Raw genomic sequence first — 17,542 nt, forward strand, 5'->3', positions numbered from 1 at the left:
TTTGCATTTCGAAGTGACTTGCAGTGGCTCATTAAAAATAGATTTTGGTATGTCATCTCATTAAAATGAAAGGGAGAAACGATCTTATACAACAGGACAGCCCGTGGTCTGCAGCGTATTTCTCCGTGTTGCTGTGACTGAAGGTCTATCAGGCTTGTTTTTAGCTCTTTCCTTCTTCCAACTTGCACCTCGGTGGACAGCCCGGCTCTGCTTTCCTGCTCACATCCCTGCAGGTACCAGCAGGCTGCTGTTAGCACCTCCAGAGCCATCGCAAAGCAAATGCTCCAGCTCGTGACCATCTTGGTGGCCTCTGGTGAGCTCGCTTCAGTTTATTGACGTGCTGGAAAATCCCCAGGTGGGTACCGTGGTCCTACAGGGGTGGTGTGCCCGCATCCCCAGCTGTGCTCTGGTTGTTGCAGCCCATACGCTGCATCTCCTGGATTCTCTAAGCTGTGTCATCAGCTGGGGAGTTTCTGTCCCAGCTTTTGGCCGTGCTGAGCCTACTTGAGGCCTGTTTCTCCAAACAGCCTTTATGTGAGCAGTTACATGCCTGGGTTGTGTCAAAAAGAGCCACTTGATTCAGAAAGTCTGATGACCTGTCCCTTCTGTGAGGTCAAAAATTAATGGCTGGTTTTGACTGAAAGCAAGCAGGCAGGTAGATCAAATCTTGTGCTGAAATAGTCCAGTAAGAGGTTTTTTGTAAGCTGTTAAATTAGGTTTTTATAGGTTTATCTTTTAAATTAGAAATGTCTCTGACTTGTGTCCTGAATGTGCGTTCCTTCTAGCGATATGTGCTGGAGCCCATAAAACCCTGCAGGAAAAGCAGCCTGAGGTGTCCCTTTGTCATCTCGCTCGTCTAGTAACCGTCTCTCCCTGGTGACTATTTGTGATGTAAGGGATGCCTGGAAAATAAAAAAAAAAACAACAAATAGTTTCACGAAACCACAGCAGCTGTGGGGAATGCCATCTGTTTGTGTGATGGGTGCATTACCGGAGTGCTGCCGCTTCCTAATCCGGCCTCTGTTCGATGTGCTGCTAATGCTGGTTGCCAGTGAGCCAACAAGAAAATGAGAAAGCCTGGTCACAGTGAGGCTTCTTGGGAAGAGCAGCGATGGTAGCTGTCACGTCTTGGAGGCTGAGAAATGTGTAAAGAGTTAAGGCCATTGCAAGAGCAAAATCAGCATTTGTAAATAGTGTTACCTTATCTTGTTCTGCTTCTCTCCCTGCCCCCCGATAAACAATGAATTAAAAATTAAAAGCAGCTGTAGAAGGTCATGTGGCAGTTTATCCTGATGCTTTGTAGCGAGATAAAAATTAGTTTAATGATATTTCACTAGAATGCTCTTTAAAAAATAAGGATTATGCATATCTGTTCCCTGCCTTAATAGAGGTCCAAAACACGCAGGCGGTCTTGCAGGAAGTCTGGGCAGTATGAGTTGTATCTCTGTCATCCCCGTACTTTATTTTTTTTTAAAGAAAAGCTGTTCTTGGACTAACTACAAGCAGAGTTTCAGGTTTTCTCAAATAATTCTGACTGCTGCTTCAAAAAATCTTGAGGTTAATCTGATCCTCTGCTTGACCTCTGACAAACATAAGTTCTGGCACAGTCCTGAACCATCCAGTCATACGGTGTGTTTACTAAACTGCTGAGGTTAATCCAAGCAGATGTTGGTGTTTAAGCAGTGGCTGGACAGAGAGGAAAAGTAGCTACAGGCTCTTTAAGCCAAAATACTGTGAAATGTGGCTGGCATTTTTTTCCTGACAAACACTGAAGGCTCGTACATTGGGGCAGTGTGAGAGCTGCGCAGGTTCCTAACGGCACTCTTCCAGGCTGTCTGCGAGAACAGGGAGTAATTGTTGGGCCAGTTATTAAATGTAAATGTTACCAGGCTTGATGTGTGGGTTGGATTTCCTGCTGGTTCTATAAGAACCCTACAAGAAGTTGGTGAGACGTGGAGAACCCAATTGCACAGTAATCGCTGAAGCTTGACTCAGGCAGGTAGGCTCCTGCATTTTTTATCATATCCGCTATTGATTGACTTTTGGAGAGTTTTGCTAAGTTACTTATACTTAATTATCTTTTTTTAAGGAGAGGTATAAATGATTTTCTGCTTTTGCAAGGAACTGGGATTTCTGCACTGGAATTTGTGCGGATTAGAGAGGAATATTTTATTTCTGCCATTCCGTTGTGCAAACTTAAATCCAAGGCTCTGTCAAAGTGGGATAACTGTCAGACAATATGTATGACAGTCAAAATGAAGCAAGATGGGAGAGACTGTAAATCAGGATATTTGTTAGAAATGCCCCAAATACTGAGCATTACAAACACTGTCTCTTCTGAGCTGATACCAGGGGCAGCTCTTAAGAGCATGGAGTTCTTTTGCTTCTCGGTCACAGCAGTTGCCTCCAAAACAGACTGTAATTTCCTGATGCAGGAGATGCTGCCACTTCGGATGATTTATGCCTGTCTGGATTATGGATTATGTCCGTCCGTTCTGACGGGGTTCCTAAGTAGCCCAGTGCAAACAGCCCTAAATCCCTTGCATTGCCGCTTTGTTGTGAATGTTGATGAAGGCTTGTGAGATACTTCAAGGTGTGATTTATTTATTAGTTGCTGTGACAGCTCCGATGTTGCTGACGGGGAGGAAATGTCTTCTGTTCAGTCTGGATGTTCATTCCCTGCATGTGTTTCTGGGAAAGAATTGCCTGAGGTAGTTCGGAAACTTTCTCTTGGCAGCTGCTGCTTTCCAGAAATTGAGAGGTAAAACACTTTAGATCCTTCAGATCTAATCTGAATTACATGTAAAATCGGTGAGGAACTGCATTATTAAATTATTCTTGATATGTTTAAACCATAGAGGGGTTGATTCTTTTAGATGGCAATTGCTATTTTTGCTTGCATTTGATTAAATAGATAAAAATAGGTTTTAACTGTCCTGTCCAAATAGCAATTTTGTGGTGACTGCATTGGGTGTTACTGTATTTACTACACTGGTGAAAAATATTCTTATGAGCACATGGACATTGTCTGGATAACAAAAGTCTGCTTTTTCAGTTAGTTTCTATCTAACTACGTAAACCTGCTAGCTCTGCTTGCGTTACTGGAGGTTTAGGGCTGCTAAATTCAAAAACACACAAGCAGCATGAGACAAAGATCATATCTGTGTTGAGAAGGATACCAACGCTTTGGAGGAACGGGGAAAAAAAAGTTTGGCTTTGCTGAAGTTTTCAAATCCTGCTTGAAGAAACCAGCTGGGAGAGGATGGATGTTTTTAGACAGCCACCGGCGGGCTGTGACAGCGTGTAGGCAGCTGGAGACAGTTGTTGGTAAAGCAGCAAAGTGTTTGCTGGAGAACTTCACAGCACGCGAAGGAAAGGATCTGGGCAGGGTAAGTTCATTCGCTGGGTCCAAATAGCTTGCAGAAGAGAGCCCTGGATAGGGAGGACGACAAGGTGGAAGTGGAGGCATCCGTGACTGTTTCCTCTGGGTCCTTGTGACCAGTGTAAGCATTCAGTCCTCCCTCTGGAGAGCCACGCACAGAAGGGTAGGGCTGAATGCTCTCCTGGTCCCTCAGGAGAGGTCCCAAGCAGGACTGGTGCTGTTTAGGACTTGAAAACACGCAGCTGCCTCGTCACTTACACAGACCTGAGAGAGATATCGTGGTTGATTTAAGACTGGAGCATACAGCACTGATTCAGACTGTGACTTCTGCTGCTGTTGAAGTGGTAGAAATGGTTGAAATCATCAGAGAACAGTCATGTAAATGCTCATGTGTTGGTAAATCAGGTAAGCTAATAAGCCCTGCTGAGCTTTTCATAGGCAGCGTTCACTTTTTTTTTTCCACCCTGCCTCCAAAACGAAGCCTCTGACAAAACATGTGGATCTTAAAGCAAATAAATAATGAGTCTGCGTTCTCCTGCCAAATGCATTACCCAATGTCTTGGTTGAATAGCAAGCTACTGAAAGGGCCTGGTTTTCTGCATCGTGGAGGTTCTGGCATTTATTTTAAATGCAGCATTTCAACCTTTGTACCCTTTCACCAAGCTGCAGAACAGCGAAGGAGGGGAAAGGAAGGTGAAGCAATCCTGCCCTAGGAAAGAACATGTGGAAATGCTATCGGGCTCAGGTTTGTGTTTGTTGCTGCTGTAGCAGTGATCTGGTAGGTGTCCAAGAGTGTGCTGTCAGCCCTCTCAGAGGGCTTGCTGGAGATGGAAGGGATGTACAGCAAACTTTTCACTCTGGTGATCACTCATTTCATCCCTTCCTTTTTCATCTGAGTACGTCTGATCTCAGACACAGCAAATGTGCTTTGGTGTGGCTGGAAGTGCCTCAGCAGCACCAAAGCAGATCTGTGAAACACATCCGAGAGGCTGGGGAGATGCTGTTCTGTTCTGGGCTCTGCTTATCCCTTAGCTGGGACAGCAAGGGTGAGATTTGGCTCTCCTGTGCAAGCTGCCATGTAGGTGTGCCTCCATAGCTCCCAAATGAAAAGGCTGGAGATGAAAATGAAAAGCTGTGGGGTTAGAACAGCTCAGTCTGCTGTGTAAGTGTGTGCCACGATGCGGGGCTGTGCATCTGTGTTACCATAGCAAAGGGGAAAACAACTCTAGAGGCTTTGAGGAGCGGAATATTCGCCTTGGACAAGTTGGACAGCAGCTGACCTTCTCGTGGCCCTGTGAGAAAAAGCTGGCAAGCCCCCAGATCATCTTCTAGGATAAGTATTAATTGTCTGCAGGCTGTCTGGCAGGAAGAATTACTATGATGGGGAGGATGTAGCTGTTTATCTAATCTTGGTCCTTTGCAGCCTCCTGTGCTTTTTCCGAGCCTGGATTCGCCTTGGTTAAGGTAACTGACCAGTGAGGTACTGAGGATCGGTGATCTGCATCTCTCCAGCTGGTAAACCCCTTCTGCTAGCTAGAATGAGAGATTTTTTTAATCATTTTAGCCCCAGAGCATTTGTTGCCTGAACAATTTCACGGCCCTGCAGTTAAGCAGCAAGATTTGTGTGTGACAACGTTAGAGAGCCTGTTCCACAGGGCATGCAATTCATCTGTGCGCGGGGTCAGCGTGAGATTTAAACCCTGTTTAAGACCTTTTTAAGCTCCTTGGGCTTAACTGCTGCATAGACTGTTCCCTTGCAGAAGTGAGGAAGTTGGACGTGGTGACAATAACAGGTAAATTATTTTCGAGGAGTTGTTTTTCTGCTTTATTTTACTTTGTGGAAATCTTCCTTTCTGGAAGGGAAAGAATGACTCGGTGCGATCTGTGAAAGTGGACTTTGAATTTTTGGATGCAGGTCACTTAGGACTCGGAATTGGGCTGCCAAAATAAGTGGGATCTTTATAGGTTTCTTTGGGATCGTGAGCACCTTCTACTTCTGTTTAGTAGTTTTCCATATTGAGAAGGGAATAAGCTGTGCTTGTAAATGTTGTTGTGGTCTGTTCTTTGCCAGGCTGACCTGAAGACTTCTGGTTGTTTCCAATTTCTTGAGAAGTCTGAGAAATGCATTAGTGTAAAGCCCTGACCCCCACCCCCAATACTTTTTCTTAACACAAGCATTTCACTAATTAAAAGGTGATTAAATGTTTCCCTGACTTCTTGTTACTGTGCAAATAATTCATTCCGTTAAGATAAAGATGAGAGAGATCTAATTCTTTATTTTCACAGTTTTGGGAAATGAGCCTTGTTTAGACATGAGAAACTCCAAAAAGTTTACCTGAATCTCTGGGGCTGTAAATACAACTTTATGACCAGTTTCACGTGCTTCATTCCAGGGATTTGCTAGCTTTAGGAACTTGTAAAATACTTTGCAAAAGTGCTGTTAGTGGAGGGATGCCTACAGCACAACTCAGGGCTGGTTTGCTTCCTTCCAGCTGTAGGCGGGCATCTCCTCCAGAGTCTGCAGGAAGCCAGTGAATTACCTTGGAGCTTGTTGCTCTTTCCTTCTTCTGTGTATGAACTTCCTAGGGGTAAACCTCAGGAGTTAACAGGCAGTGCTCTGAATGTGTTTTTATTCTCTTTCAGGTAATTGAGAATGGGTCCTCAACGATGCTAAGTCTACAATGGGAAGTGTCACGCTTCGCTATTTCTGCTATGGGTGCCTTTTCACATCAGTGACCTGGACACTTCTGCTCTTTGTTTATTTCAACTTCAGTGAAGAAAATCAGTCCTTCAAGAATGTGCCCGTCAAGGGGCTGGAACCTCAGAGGCCATTTCCAAAAAAATTCTACCCCCGTTTTACCCGGGGGCCAGTTCATTTACCTGAATTGCAACAGAAAGAGAATAAGATTGGAAATCCTCTTGGAAATCATGTCCAGGACCCAGTGAAGGGGGAGGTAGACTTCTCTCCTGAAATGGGTAAGTGCTTTTTGGCGTTGGTGAAAAAACTGAAAACAGTAGCAGCAATGGAATTTGAAGGTTTCAAGTTTAAAGGGTTCCTGGTGCAAATTGTGTAATGAAGTAGTTTTGGTGTTAAAATATAGATAGTGCTAGTGGCTCCCTTAATTAGAAATTATTTGAAATTTATTCTACTGTGTGTGATCCAAAATATACTGTTCCTAACACTTACAGCTGTGCTGTGTGTTATTGAGGACTGGATTGCAGCAGGGTGTCTGCCCTTGATGTAGTTCTTGAATATATTGAAACTTCCAGAATCTTCTTTCATATCTTGCTCCTATATTGATTGGGTTGAAATACATGAACTTTTACTCCCCACAGAGGAGCTCTGATCATATGCAACAATTAAAAATAGCTTGATAACAATACACAATGAAGAGGACCCATTGATGAGAAGAACATCCTTGGAGTATGAAATCAACGAGAAAAAATGTGTGGGGAACAAAATTACAATGAAAGATTGATTGAGATGACAGTGGTGAGGGCCAAGTCCTGCTTATTTTGTACCAACAAAGGTCTGCGTGTTTTGTTGGAACATATTTCATCAATGAGACGATTTGAGTTTGTCTTCCAAGCTAAAATGCTTTGTTTATTTAACTGCTTACAGCTTAGTGTTGTTCTCTGCTGTGTTTTGAATTTGTGTTGCATTAGCCTGCAAACTTTCTTGAAGTCTGGAGGTACACATTGAGTATCACGGTATCAGTATCTGCTGCTCTTTTGGGAATTATGGCATAGTATCCTCCACAGCCAGGAGTTTAATACTTACATCTTAGGTCCTCTGTCATTACTTTTGAGTGCTGCATCACCAGCTTCAAAAATTTGTAGGCCTTTGCCAAACTTCAGCTCATGAGTTGCACATAGAGTTACATGCATATGTGGAAAAACGCCCTCCAGAACAGAAATGCCAACTTGCATTGCCTTGTGGCATTTCAAATGTTTATCAGCTCACTGCAAAACCCACCAGAGCCAAGTGAGGTGAAAGCCAGTCCAGAGGTGGCTGTTTCTTTCCAGCTATTCAGTGCTGGCCAGGAAAGAAATTAGAGCTTTTTGACTGAGAAGTCCCTTGATCTTCAAACAGAGTGACTGGTTTGGCTGGTGGAAGCCAAGGGGATTTATGGTGCCAGGATAAGTTATACTTGAATCATCGGGAGACAGCTGGCTCTCTGTGAATTAGATCAGGTGCTGTAGGAAAAGGCTTCCTGTCCCTGTTGGGTATTGCGGTGATAAACACGCAAAGCAAAAAAAAAAAAAAAACAAAAGCATTGGCATATGACAGCCAAAACCACCAATCTGATGGGGTGAAGTCGTCTTCATAAACTTGTGAAACCCAAATAATTCTGCTGAAGTAAAGCCTGAAATGTTTCCGTTGCAAACCTTATTTTCCAAGGGCCTGTATCTGCTGTTTGGACTGAAATCTTTCAGGCCTTCTGCATGTGTTTTGGATGTTGTTCTTCATAAGGATGTTTTAAAAGCATTAGCATTCCTTCTAGTCTATATTCAGAAGATCAGAAGGAAGTAATCAGTGGTCGGGTATGGAAGGATTGTCGAATGAAGCATTTGGTATGTGTTTAAGCTTGCACTTTGTGTCAAGGAGATGTTTTCAGTCAACCCAGTGTCATGGTGTTCCTGTGGCACTGAGCATGTAGGAATGATTGAGCTGGGCGTCTGAACTGACGAGCTGGAAATGCATGTAGTTCAAAGGAGGGCTGCTTTATCCCTTTAAACCTGACGCTGGAAGAGAGGCACTGCCGTTGTGACAAGACTTAGAATCACAGAGTATCCCAGGTTGGAAGGGACCCACCAGGATCATCGAGTCCAACTCCTGGCTCCACACAGAACCACCCAAAACCAGACCCTGTGTCTGAGCAGTGTCCAAACACTTGATCTCTGTCAGCCTCAGTGCTGTGCCCACATCTTTGGGCAGCCTGTCCCAGTGCCCAACCACCTCTGGGTGCAGACCCTTTCCCTAACCCCCAGCCTGACCCTCCCCTGTCCCAGCTCCATGCCGTTCCCTCGGGTCCTGTCGCTGTCCCCAGAGAGCAGAGCTCAGCGCCTGCCCCTCTGCTCCCCTCGTGAGGGAGCTGCAGGCCGCCATGAGGCCTCCCCTCAGCCTGCTCTGCTTGGGGCTGAACAAACCAAGAGGCCTCAGCCACTCCTCACACATCAGGCCCTCATTTTTGCTCCGTGTGGTACAGCCTGGCCACAGTGGGAGCGGTCATCTGTGAACGTGACAGAACGTGTTGCTGCATCGTTATTTTTTGTACTTGAGACTAAAGGCACCAGGGTGGGAATGGTAAATGGTGATTTTGAAGGTGATTTTGTAGCTACAGGTAGATCTTGTTTCTGAAACACGTCTACTGGTGACACAGCTGTGCTCTGAGGGCCAGCCAGGATTTGTCCTTAGTTCTGATGCTTTCTTCATTTATGTTTTTTGTATGGTCTTCCTTCCATTTTCTTTAATGTTTTCTCTGGCTTTGAGCTCAACTGGCTTTTGCATAGATGTTGAAAACGGGAGAATGTGAGGTGTGAGGACAAGCTGAGATTGCTTTTATTCTGCTTTAGAGAGAAGGCAAAGAGGTGAAATTTTATTGCTGTCAAAACCATCTTAATGGGAGGCTGTAAAGAAGGTGCAGCCAGACTCCTGCTGGTGTTGCAAGGGGTTATGATAAGAAATTAAGATAAGGAGATTTGATTAGACAAGAGGGGGGAAAGAATAAAATCAGTGCAGTGGTGGTCAGGTGCTTGAACAGGGGCAGAGTTGTCAATTCTGTTTTTGGAGGTACTGGAGGCTTTCAAAGCTTAAGTGGGCAAGCTCTCAGCAACCTGACATAGGTGGACCTGCTTTGAGCAGTTAACCCAGATGTCCCTTCCAACCTGAATTAGTCCATGGCTCTGTGAAATCTGTTCTTCAGGCTGTATATAAGTGAGGACTACCTTTTTTTATTCTTTTTGCAGATTTTGGGTCTTAAGTAGATGATGAGCAGGGTGGAAGGAGATAAGTTACATGATACCTGCTCGCTTCCTGTACTGAACTTGCAGTGAAATAGTCACTCTGGCTTGATAATAAAACTGTCTCTTTGTCTCGAAAGGACATCAGATTCTATACAGCCAGCTGAACAGGGACAACAAAATGTCACTGCTACCTGAATTGTTACAGAAGTGGCTAGCTGATGCAAGGGACTGAAAGGACAGCAAAGCTCTGTGCACTCTTACCACTTCCCACACTTTTTTTCTGTAGAGGAATTAATCTGAAGCACCGTGTTTTGTTTTTCTTCACCCTGGTGACCATATGGCTCAGTGAGAGAGAAGCCCATGGCACTGAGACAAGGCAGGCAGGATGGCATTCAGGATTTCACCTTGGCATCTAGCAGTGTACTTATTTATATCGGCAACTGCTGCCTCTGCCGTGCTCAGCAACAGTGGATGCTTCTGCTAAAATAATCAACAGAGAAACAGCTAGCTCTATTGCTGTTTTATTTGCTGTCAAAGTCCCAGGGGAGACAAATAAGAAGTTTACAGTTCTATCATAGCCATGATAGAACTATCAGGCCTGCACCTGGGGCGCAATAACCCCAAGCAGAACTACAGGCTGGGAGAGGAATGGTTGGAGAGCTGCCAGGCAGAGAAGGACCTGGGAGTGATGGTGGACAGTCGGCTGAATATGAGCCAGCAGTGTGCTCTGGTGGCCAAGAAGGCCAACGGCATCCTGGCTTGTATCAGAAACACTGTGACCAGCAGGGCTAGGGAGGTGATCGTCCCCCTGTACTCGGCTCTGGTGAGGCCGCACCTCGAGTACTGTGTTCAGTTTTGGGCCCCTCGCTACAAGAAGGACATCGAGGTGCTTGAGCGGGTCCAAAGAAGGGCGACGAAGCTGGTGAGGGGCCTGGAGAGCAAGTCCTACGAGGAGCGGCTGAAGGAGCTGGGCTTGTTCAGCCTAGAGAAGAGGAGGCTCAGGGGTGACCTTATTGCTCTGTATAAGTACATTAAAGGAGGCTGTAGCGAGGTGGGGGTTGGCCTGTTCTCCCATGTGCCTGATGACAGGACGAGGGGGAATGGGCTAAAGTTACGCCAGGGGAGTTTTAGGTTAGATGTTAGGAAGAATTTCTTTACTGAAAGGGTTGTGAGGCATTGGAACGGGCTGCCCAGGGAGGTGGTGGAGTCACCATCCCTGGAAGTCTTCAAAAGACGTTTAGATGTAGAGCTTAGGGATATGGTTTAGTGGGGACTGTTAGTTTTAGGTCAGAGGTTGGACTCGATGATCTTGAGGTCTCTTCCAACCTAGAAAAATTCTGTGATTCTGTGATTTCTGTGTTACTGCAGGCTCAGGAAAGCTGCGTGGAATTGGAGGTTGCATTGTAAGGGTTTTTCCCCCACTATCAATGTTTTTTTTCCTCTTCAAAATCCTACTTCTAGACCCCTTCATCTGTATGACTGGGTGCTGATGCATTGTGTGGCTGAAGCTTCTCCTGTTGTGCTGCTTTGATGTCTTTTTTTTTTTTTTTTTAGTGGTGTTAAGAATAAGAGGCCGTTTCAGAGAAAGGAATGTGTCTGGTAAGGCAATAAGTACAATGGAGATGTCAGTTTGGAGAATGATTTCATTTTGTTACAGCTGTGCAGGCTACTCAGAAACACTACTTACTGAATGTACTCTGCAAAACCAGAGGGTAAAATGATTTCTGAAGAACGTGGTTTGTTTTAGAGGAAGTTAAATCATACATTTCACTCCTTGATTGTTTCCAAGGGATGCTTTTAAGCTTGTTAACTGATCTTGGCATGTCCCTTCTGCAGGAATGATTTTTAATGAAGAAGATCAGGAAGTAAGAGACTTGGGCTACCAGAAGCATGCGTTCAATATGCTCATCAGTAACCGGCTGGGATACCACAGGGAGGTACCAGATACAAGAGATGCAAAGTATGTACAAATTTTTGGAGAAAATATAATACAATTACATGTGTTCAGGGACTTAGCATTGCATTGGATACTACCTGATTTAGTATGTAACATTTTTGGTACTGCATTTCCATCTGATTCTCTTTCAGGCTCTTCTGTCACTGAAGGCAGGTTTTCAGCCATCCAAGCAGGAGTGCTTGGGGTTAGGAATTTTATTCTTTGGTTTCTTCTATTTTTTTCCCTGCATATTGCATGTGAAGATCTAATTTTATACCAACTGGAAAGATATGTGGTAGATATGTAGAAGGTATGGGAAGACTGTGGTACGTAAATCAACCCATAAGATAATAAATGGGGGAGGAAGATAGCTATTCCCGAAAGGCAAAGTCTTCATAATTCTTAACTCACTTTAAGAATGCTTAAGGATGAAGTGGATTGGATATATGCTTTTTCAAATGCTTATCATATTAATTTTTGTAAGCAGTTGATTCACGGGCAGATCTTTTGATAGAAACAAGAAACCAAAAATAGTACTTGGAAAAAAAGTCCACAGAATCAAACTTGCTCTCCAGCCATACTAGGATTACATATCTTGTCTTTCATTTTGCTAGCTCTTTTCTCTTTTACTTAGTATGGTACAATATCTTTTTTTGAACCTTTATTTTTGAGATTGAGTACAGTAATTACCAGAAGAGGTGCTGTAGTTCTGTATTTGGAACATTTATAAATTGGGTGTTAAATGTACCAGCACCCACGTTAACGAGTGTTTAATGGAGAAGACTTTTGCTTTATATATTGCTCCACATTTGTTGCAAGCTCACAGAGGATAAGATAGAAGAACGACTGAGGACAAAAGCTTTATTTCTCATTTGAAATCTTTGATATCTAGACTGCACTGTTGAATACTTCTTTTTATTAAAAAGCGGATTTTTTTCTGTAATCCGTCTGATACATATGGAAAAGGAAAAATACCACTACACTGAAAAATAAATAAGCCTACATCTATTTTTCTAGTGGTTGCTTTGGTGTGGGTCAAGGTAATGAATCGTACTTGCTGAAATTTCTCCCAAGAGCTGAATTCATTCCAAGTCAATGAAGACTTTTCTTGTATCCTGCTGGGTTTCCATTTACAATTTTTCATATTTTTATTGGATTCCTTCATTCATGGCATCTTGAAATGGCATTAATCTGTTATATAGTACCCTTAAACTGTGATACTGTACCCTACTGTCCATTAAAAGTATGGATAAAATTTGGAAATAAGTAGAAAGAATGACCTTTTTCTGCTTTGAGTGAGATTCAGCAAGCAGCTTAAGATGCCTAAATTCAGTTAGCTGCACTTTAGTCAGTTGTCTCTACTACTGTTATAGGTAGCAGAGATCCTGCCAGTGCAGTTAATGGAGCACACAGAGCTCTGCAGCTGACAAAATGCAATCCCCTGCCTTAGGGTGAGCTGGGCGCTGTCTAGACTGCACTGACAGTATTGACTAGATTTACGTGTTTTAATCTTCAGGCTGAATCTCTGTTAGGTTGTCAAAGCAGGTATTTAGTACCACCGGAGATATTCTGGGATACCCAACCTGGTCTCTACCAGCTGGACAACTAAGATATGGGGTTTTCTAGGCCTCATGTCATATTTGTCATTCTTGTTTGTATCTGAGCCACCTGAGAGTATTAGATAGTGTTTTGACAGCTGAAACAATCCTTTAGTGTTTAATCTTATGTTTTACGGATCTGTCAGTCTCTCTCCCACCCCAATCCATCATATCCCATGTTTTCTAACAAGTATTAATGCTGATTATAATTCTGTGTTAGGAAGAGAGTAACTTAAAATGCTGTGGCCTACTATAGATTTTTATACTCCTCCTGGACTCTTCATGTTCAAGCTAGAGGTTCCTCCTACATATTTAATGTCATTTATTAAGTATAGTAGTGACGTATACCTACGGAAGCCCCTCTGAAGCAGTGATAAATATTATGTTTCTGTTTGCAGATGTAGAGAGAAGTCTTACCCTTCTGATCTGCCATCTGCCAGTGTTATCATCTGTTTCTACAATGAAGCACTTTCTGCCCTGCTTCGCACAGTACACAGCGTCCTTGATCGCACTCCTGCACACCTTCTTCATGAAATTATTTTGGTGGATGACAACAGTGAATTGGGTGAGAACCTTTTGGTAATGTTTTGGTCAGTGCTTGCACTTCTCAACTTTCCTGTCTTTTTCTGTGCTTTACTGACCAATCAGGCTAAAAAAGTAGAATTTATTAAGCAAAACCAGTTTGTTCTACTATCTAAAAAGTGCCAGGCAGTGAAGATGCAAGACCTTCCAAGAAGCCCATGATAACATCCACTTTGATACTGGTACCATTTTGCTGGTGAGCTTTGTATCATACAGACCTGAACATTCAAAAACAGATTTTTGAGCTAATAGTGAGGGGGTGTCTGTGTAGAAGTGATTAAGCAGCAGTTTATAGCACAGCTGTTCTTAACAGTACTTTTCTGGGCTACTTTGGTGCTCAGAGCAGATCACACTTTCCATATATTTTGTGGGCCAGTCCTTTCCGCGAATGCTTTTGAAACAAAGTCAGTGCACATAATCTCAGCTATGGTCTTGTAAATAAGTAGATGTGGCACTATGGAAACACTGAGTGGGTTTTTTGTACTCGCTCTGCGTTTCAGGGTGGTGGCTCGCTGGGATCAGAGCTCAACCTTTGCTGGACGGGCTCTGCGTGGCTCTTGCACAGCCTCTTGTGGCCACCCTCGGAGTAGCTCTTGTTGGAGCAGCCCCTGCTCCATCAGTCTGCGAGGGGACCCAGAGGGAACTGTGGAATTGCCTGACTCTTGAAAGATTGGTGCTCTGGCTTTTTTTTCTCTTCAATAATGCACAAGGCAAAGACAGACATGTAATTCAGGTGTTCTGGCACTTCAGAAGCTAAATGCCTGGTGAGGAATGCGTTAGTCTAGCTGTACTTGCAAACAGGACTGTGCAGGTTCCCTGCGTGCCTCTATACAAGCCCACAACTTTTTTGCATTTTTTAAAAATGATTTTTAGATTCTTCTTCAGTACATATGATTAGCTCCTTTAGTCTCATTGCTAGGTTTCTGCTTTAAGGTCTCGCTTACTGGTCTCACAGAGCATGTGTAATGCAGAACTAAATTCTCTTGTTCTGTACCTAGTTTATTTCTATGAGGTCAGATCAAACGTTAAGATATGAGAGAAGAGACTGTCCTGAGACTTATCAACTGTCCTGTTGATGAGTATGGGCAATATTTAAAACTTGCTTTGTCCTTTCATGCTTTAGAAGTAATGTACACCCATGTTACACAGACCCTTGCACAATTAGTTGCTTTCAAGTTTCATAACCTTCATATTCAGTACTAAACTTACTTAAAAATGCACTCTTTTGAATGTGGTAATGAATTTGATTAATGCCTGTGTTTAGGCAGTAATACCATCACTCTTCTGGCTTGTTACCCAATTCAAAGGCTGACATAGGTTCAAAGCGTTCAAGTAGCTGCTCTTGCCTTTCCGGCTATAAATGAACATGTTTCAAAGCTGAAGATGGGAGGAGATACTGTTTACACAGAGAACTACTGGTCTCATTGATGAAACAACTTGTATTTGCACTGCTGCTTAATCTTAGCCACTGGAATCTTACAGCTAAAGAAAGCAAGGCTGGTTGGAAATGAATCAAGACGCTGTGTCTTTGCTTTGGATGTCTCACATAAGCTTGGGCAACTTGCTTAATCTCAGTGCCTCTTAGATTTTAATTCTTTTTTCCTGCAGTACATATTTCCTGAAGTATTATCTTAGATGAAATTCTGTGTATTGCTTCAGCATTAAACATAGGAACTCTGCACAACAGCAATGACGCAGAGCAGATCTTTGTTCTTTGCACCTAGTTTTGCCTCAAAAAGCTTCTTACACTCAATCATTAGTAGTCTTACCAGCTAAGCAGGAATTTCTATGGCTCAGCTGAGCCCACTGTTACATTTTTCTTTCCCTTTGCAGCAGGGCAGGACTTCTTCTAGTACAGTCTCTTTCTCTCTCATGTGCATCTTACCTAATACAGGACAGCCTACAAAATACATTCAAAGCTGTTGCCCAAAGGGTGTGTGAGACCAAATTGCTTATTGAGAACAGGCTGTGGTATGTTCTGTTCCAGGCAGGCTGGGCCCAATTCCCAGCAGAGTGCTGGGTTTGTCCAGGTCAAAACTGTTCTCTGAGGGCATGTTAGCAGTTAGATACTTCTGGTTCTTGCATTCTGCTGTTTGAGCCTATGTCATGGCTGTTTTAGCTACCAGCATAGGCATGACCTCTTTTTTTTTTTCCTCCTTCTACTGCTTCCAGAAGTTTGCATGTCATTACATACAGAACTACCATTTCTTCTTGTCTTGTGTGTCCTCTTATGCAGCCTTATCTGCCCCAAGTGCTGTGCTTGATAACTGCCCTTTACTGCTTTGTGCCAGCCCTTTGTTTTCTGCAGCTGTACACCATCCTTCCCTTGCCATAATAGTTGGGTGAAGACTGATTTTAAGTACCAGTATATTTTGTATATACTGTATATCTGTCTCCAAAAACAAACAAAAACAAAACAAACAAAAAAACACTTTCCTGTTACGTGACAATATTGTGTCACATTGAAGACAAGATGAGAGAATCCCTGTGACCCAGTTATATCCAGTGTTCGTCTCTCCAGAGACTCTTCTTTGTCCCACAATATTCTCTAGCACTATATTTGCCATGTGAAACCTTCTCATTTGTGATCCATGATACCACCTTGCAGTGCAGAGGCTGAGATCTTGTCATTTGGAGTTGCTTTTGGGAATCTGTTTTCCTGCTTGAAAGTTCTTGTAGTTCCTGAAGGCTACAGCTTTGGCTTCCACATGTACTGTTTAGGTATTTTGTTTTGGTAACAGCAACATTAATGTGTGAACTGACAGTCATCAAAATAATAAACTTCATTCCACTGTATCTTCTGTTAAAAATCTATTTGTGCACCTATACCAAGGTTCTCTATAAAGACTCAACTGCCTTTTTTTCCTTCCTCATTTTATACTCATCTTCATTCCTCAAACTAAATAGCTTTTATTTTTCTATTACTTCAGCCTTCGTATCAGTCTTCTCTCTAATGGTAAAACCTTGCTGCCCATTTTAATGTTAGAAACCACTATCCTCAGAAAAAAAAAAAAAAAGTATTGTAGCTCTTAAAGTTGTCATTGATGTTAGTTACACTACAATGTAGTGCTTACAGGTTTCAATGAACTTTTCAAAACCTTCAAAAACATGTACTTGTCAGCAGTGTCTCTGATCATTTTGAATTTCAGAGCAGCAACTACCTGTGAGGAAGTTGTAGTTCTCTTTATCTGCTGTTGTATCAACTATGAAGGTACAGATAATGAAAGGTGTCTTTGTGCTTTTTAAAAGAGTCAGTGTTTGTTTTAGCGTGTGGAACATAGTAATTTACATCACTTGCCTGTGTGAAAGGGCTTTTGTTACTTGCTGTAAATGACAGTCATCATGAGAAGACTTTAGAAAGAGGAATTGTATTTCTTTGTGCAGTGTCTTTAAATTTATTTTTCTATTTTTAGAAGCTGTAATTCCTTTTAGCATTGAGTCTATTAGTTCCGGTTAACTTGAGTGATATCAGACTAAAGGCTTTGTAAACAGAGCAATAAGATAGTCTTAGCAATCCACTCTGTATTCAAGGAACTAAGTATGAAGCCTGAGGCAGTGGCAGCACACAAAAGGTTAGCTGGGAAAACATGGAAATACTTGTCAGCAGGATAGGTGCTGTGGATAGCCTAGCCATACAGTTTGTCTAGATTAGTTTGGTTAGATTGAGTTGAACACCTTGGGACTTAAAACTCTGCCATTTTGTTCACCCATCCTGTTGTTGCTCCTGTGTTTTCCTCCTTCTAGCTGACTTGAAGAAAGACTTGGTTGACTATGTTAAAACTCAGCTTCCAAAAACAACAAAACTGGTAAGAAATGAGAAGCGGGAAGGCTTGATTCGAGGAAGGATGGTTGGAGCCTCTCATGCCACAGGTATATCTTCTTGTTTCTGTACATGCTTTGACTGTATGTTAGTTGGGTGACTCCTCTTTCTGTACTGCATCTTTTACAGATGTTGAATGTTTGACCTGTGATTGCTTTAGCCTGCTGCAGGGGACTTTGCATGTCATGCCAATTTCAAAGCTACACAAATAAAACCCAGGGAAGGAAGATTTGGGATAGTGCTATCTTAGGTGGAAG

The 17,542-nt window shown here is 42.9% G+C and overlaps 1 protein-coding gene across 7 annotated transcripts in view; it reads left to right on the forward strand.

The window, feature by feature from the left end:
* GALNT11 (polypeptide N-acetylgalactosaminyltransferase 11) overlaps window positions 1–17,542 on the forward strand; it is a 43,643-nt gene that overhangs the window by 8,452 nt on the left and 17,649 nt on the right. For 6 of the 7 annotated variants that reach the window (XM_068673418.1, XM_068673410.1, XM_068673412.1 and 3 more), the window contains exons 2-5: window positions 6,026–6,358; window positions 11,186–11,309; window positions 13,282–13,448; window positions 17,210–17,335. In XM_068673418.1, coding sequence (XP_068529519.1) covers window positions 6,064–6,358; window positions 11,186–11,309; window positions 13,282–13,448; window positions 17,210–17,335 — 712 coding nt within the window. In that variant the 5' untranslated portion in view covers window positions 6,026–6,063. Of the gene's footprint in view, window positions 1–1,726; window positions 2,000–6,025; window positions 6,359–11,185; window positions 11,310–13,281; window positions 13,449–17,209; window positions 17,336–17,542 lie in introns of those variants that run through there. The other variant, XM_068673414.1, reaches the window with a different exon arrangement.

Source organism: Anas acuta, chromosome 2 (genome assembly GCF_963932015.1).
Source record: "Anas acuta chromosome 2, bAnaAcu1.1, whole genome shotgun sequence".
NCBI lineage: Eukaryota > Metazoa > Chordata > Aves > Anseriformes > Anatidae > Anas > Anas acuta.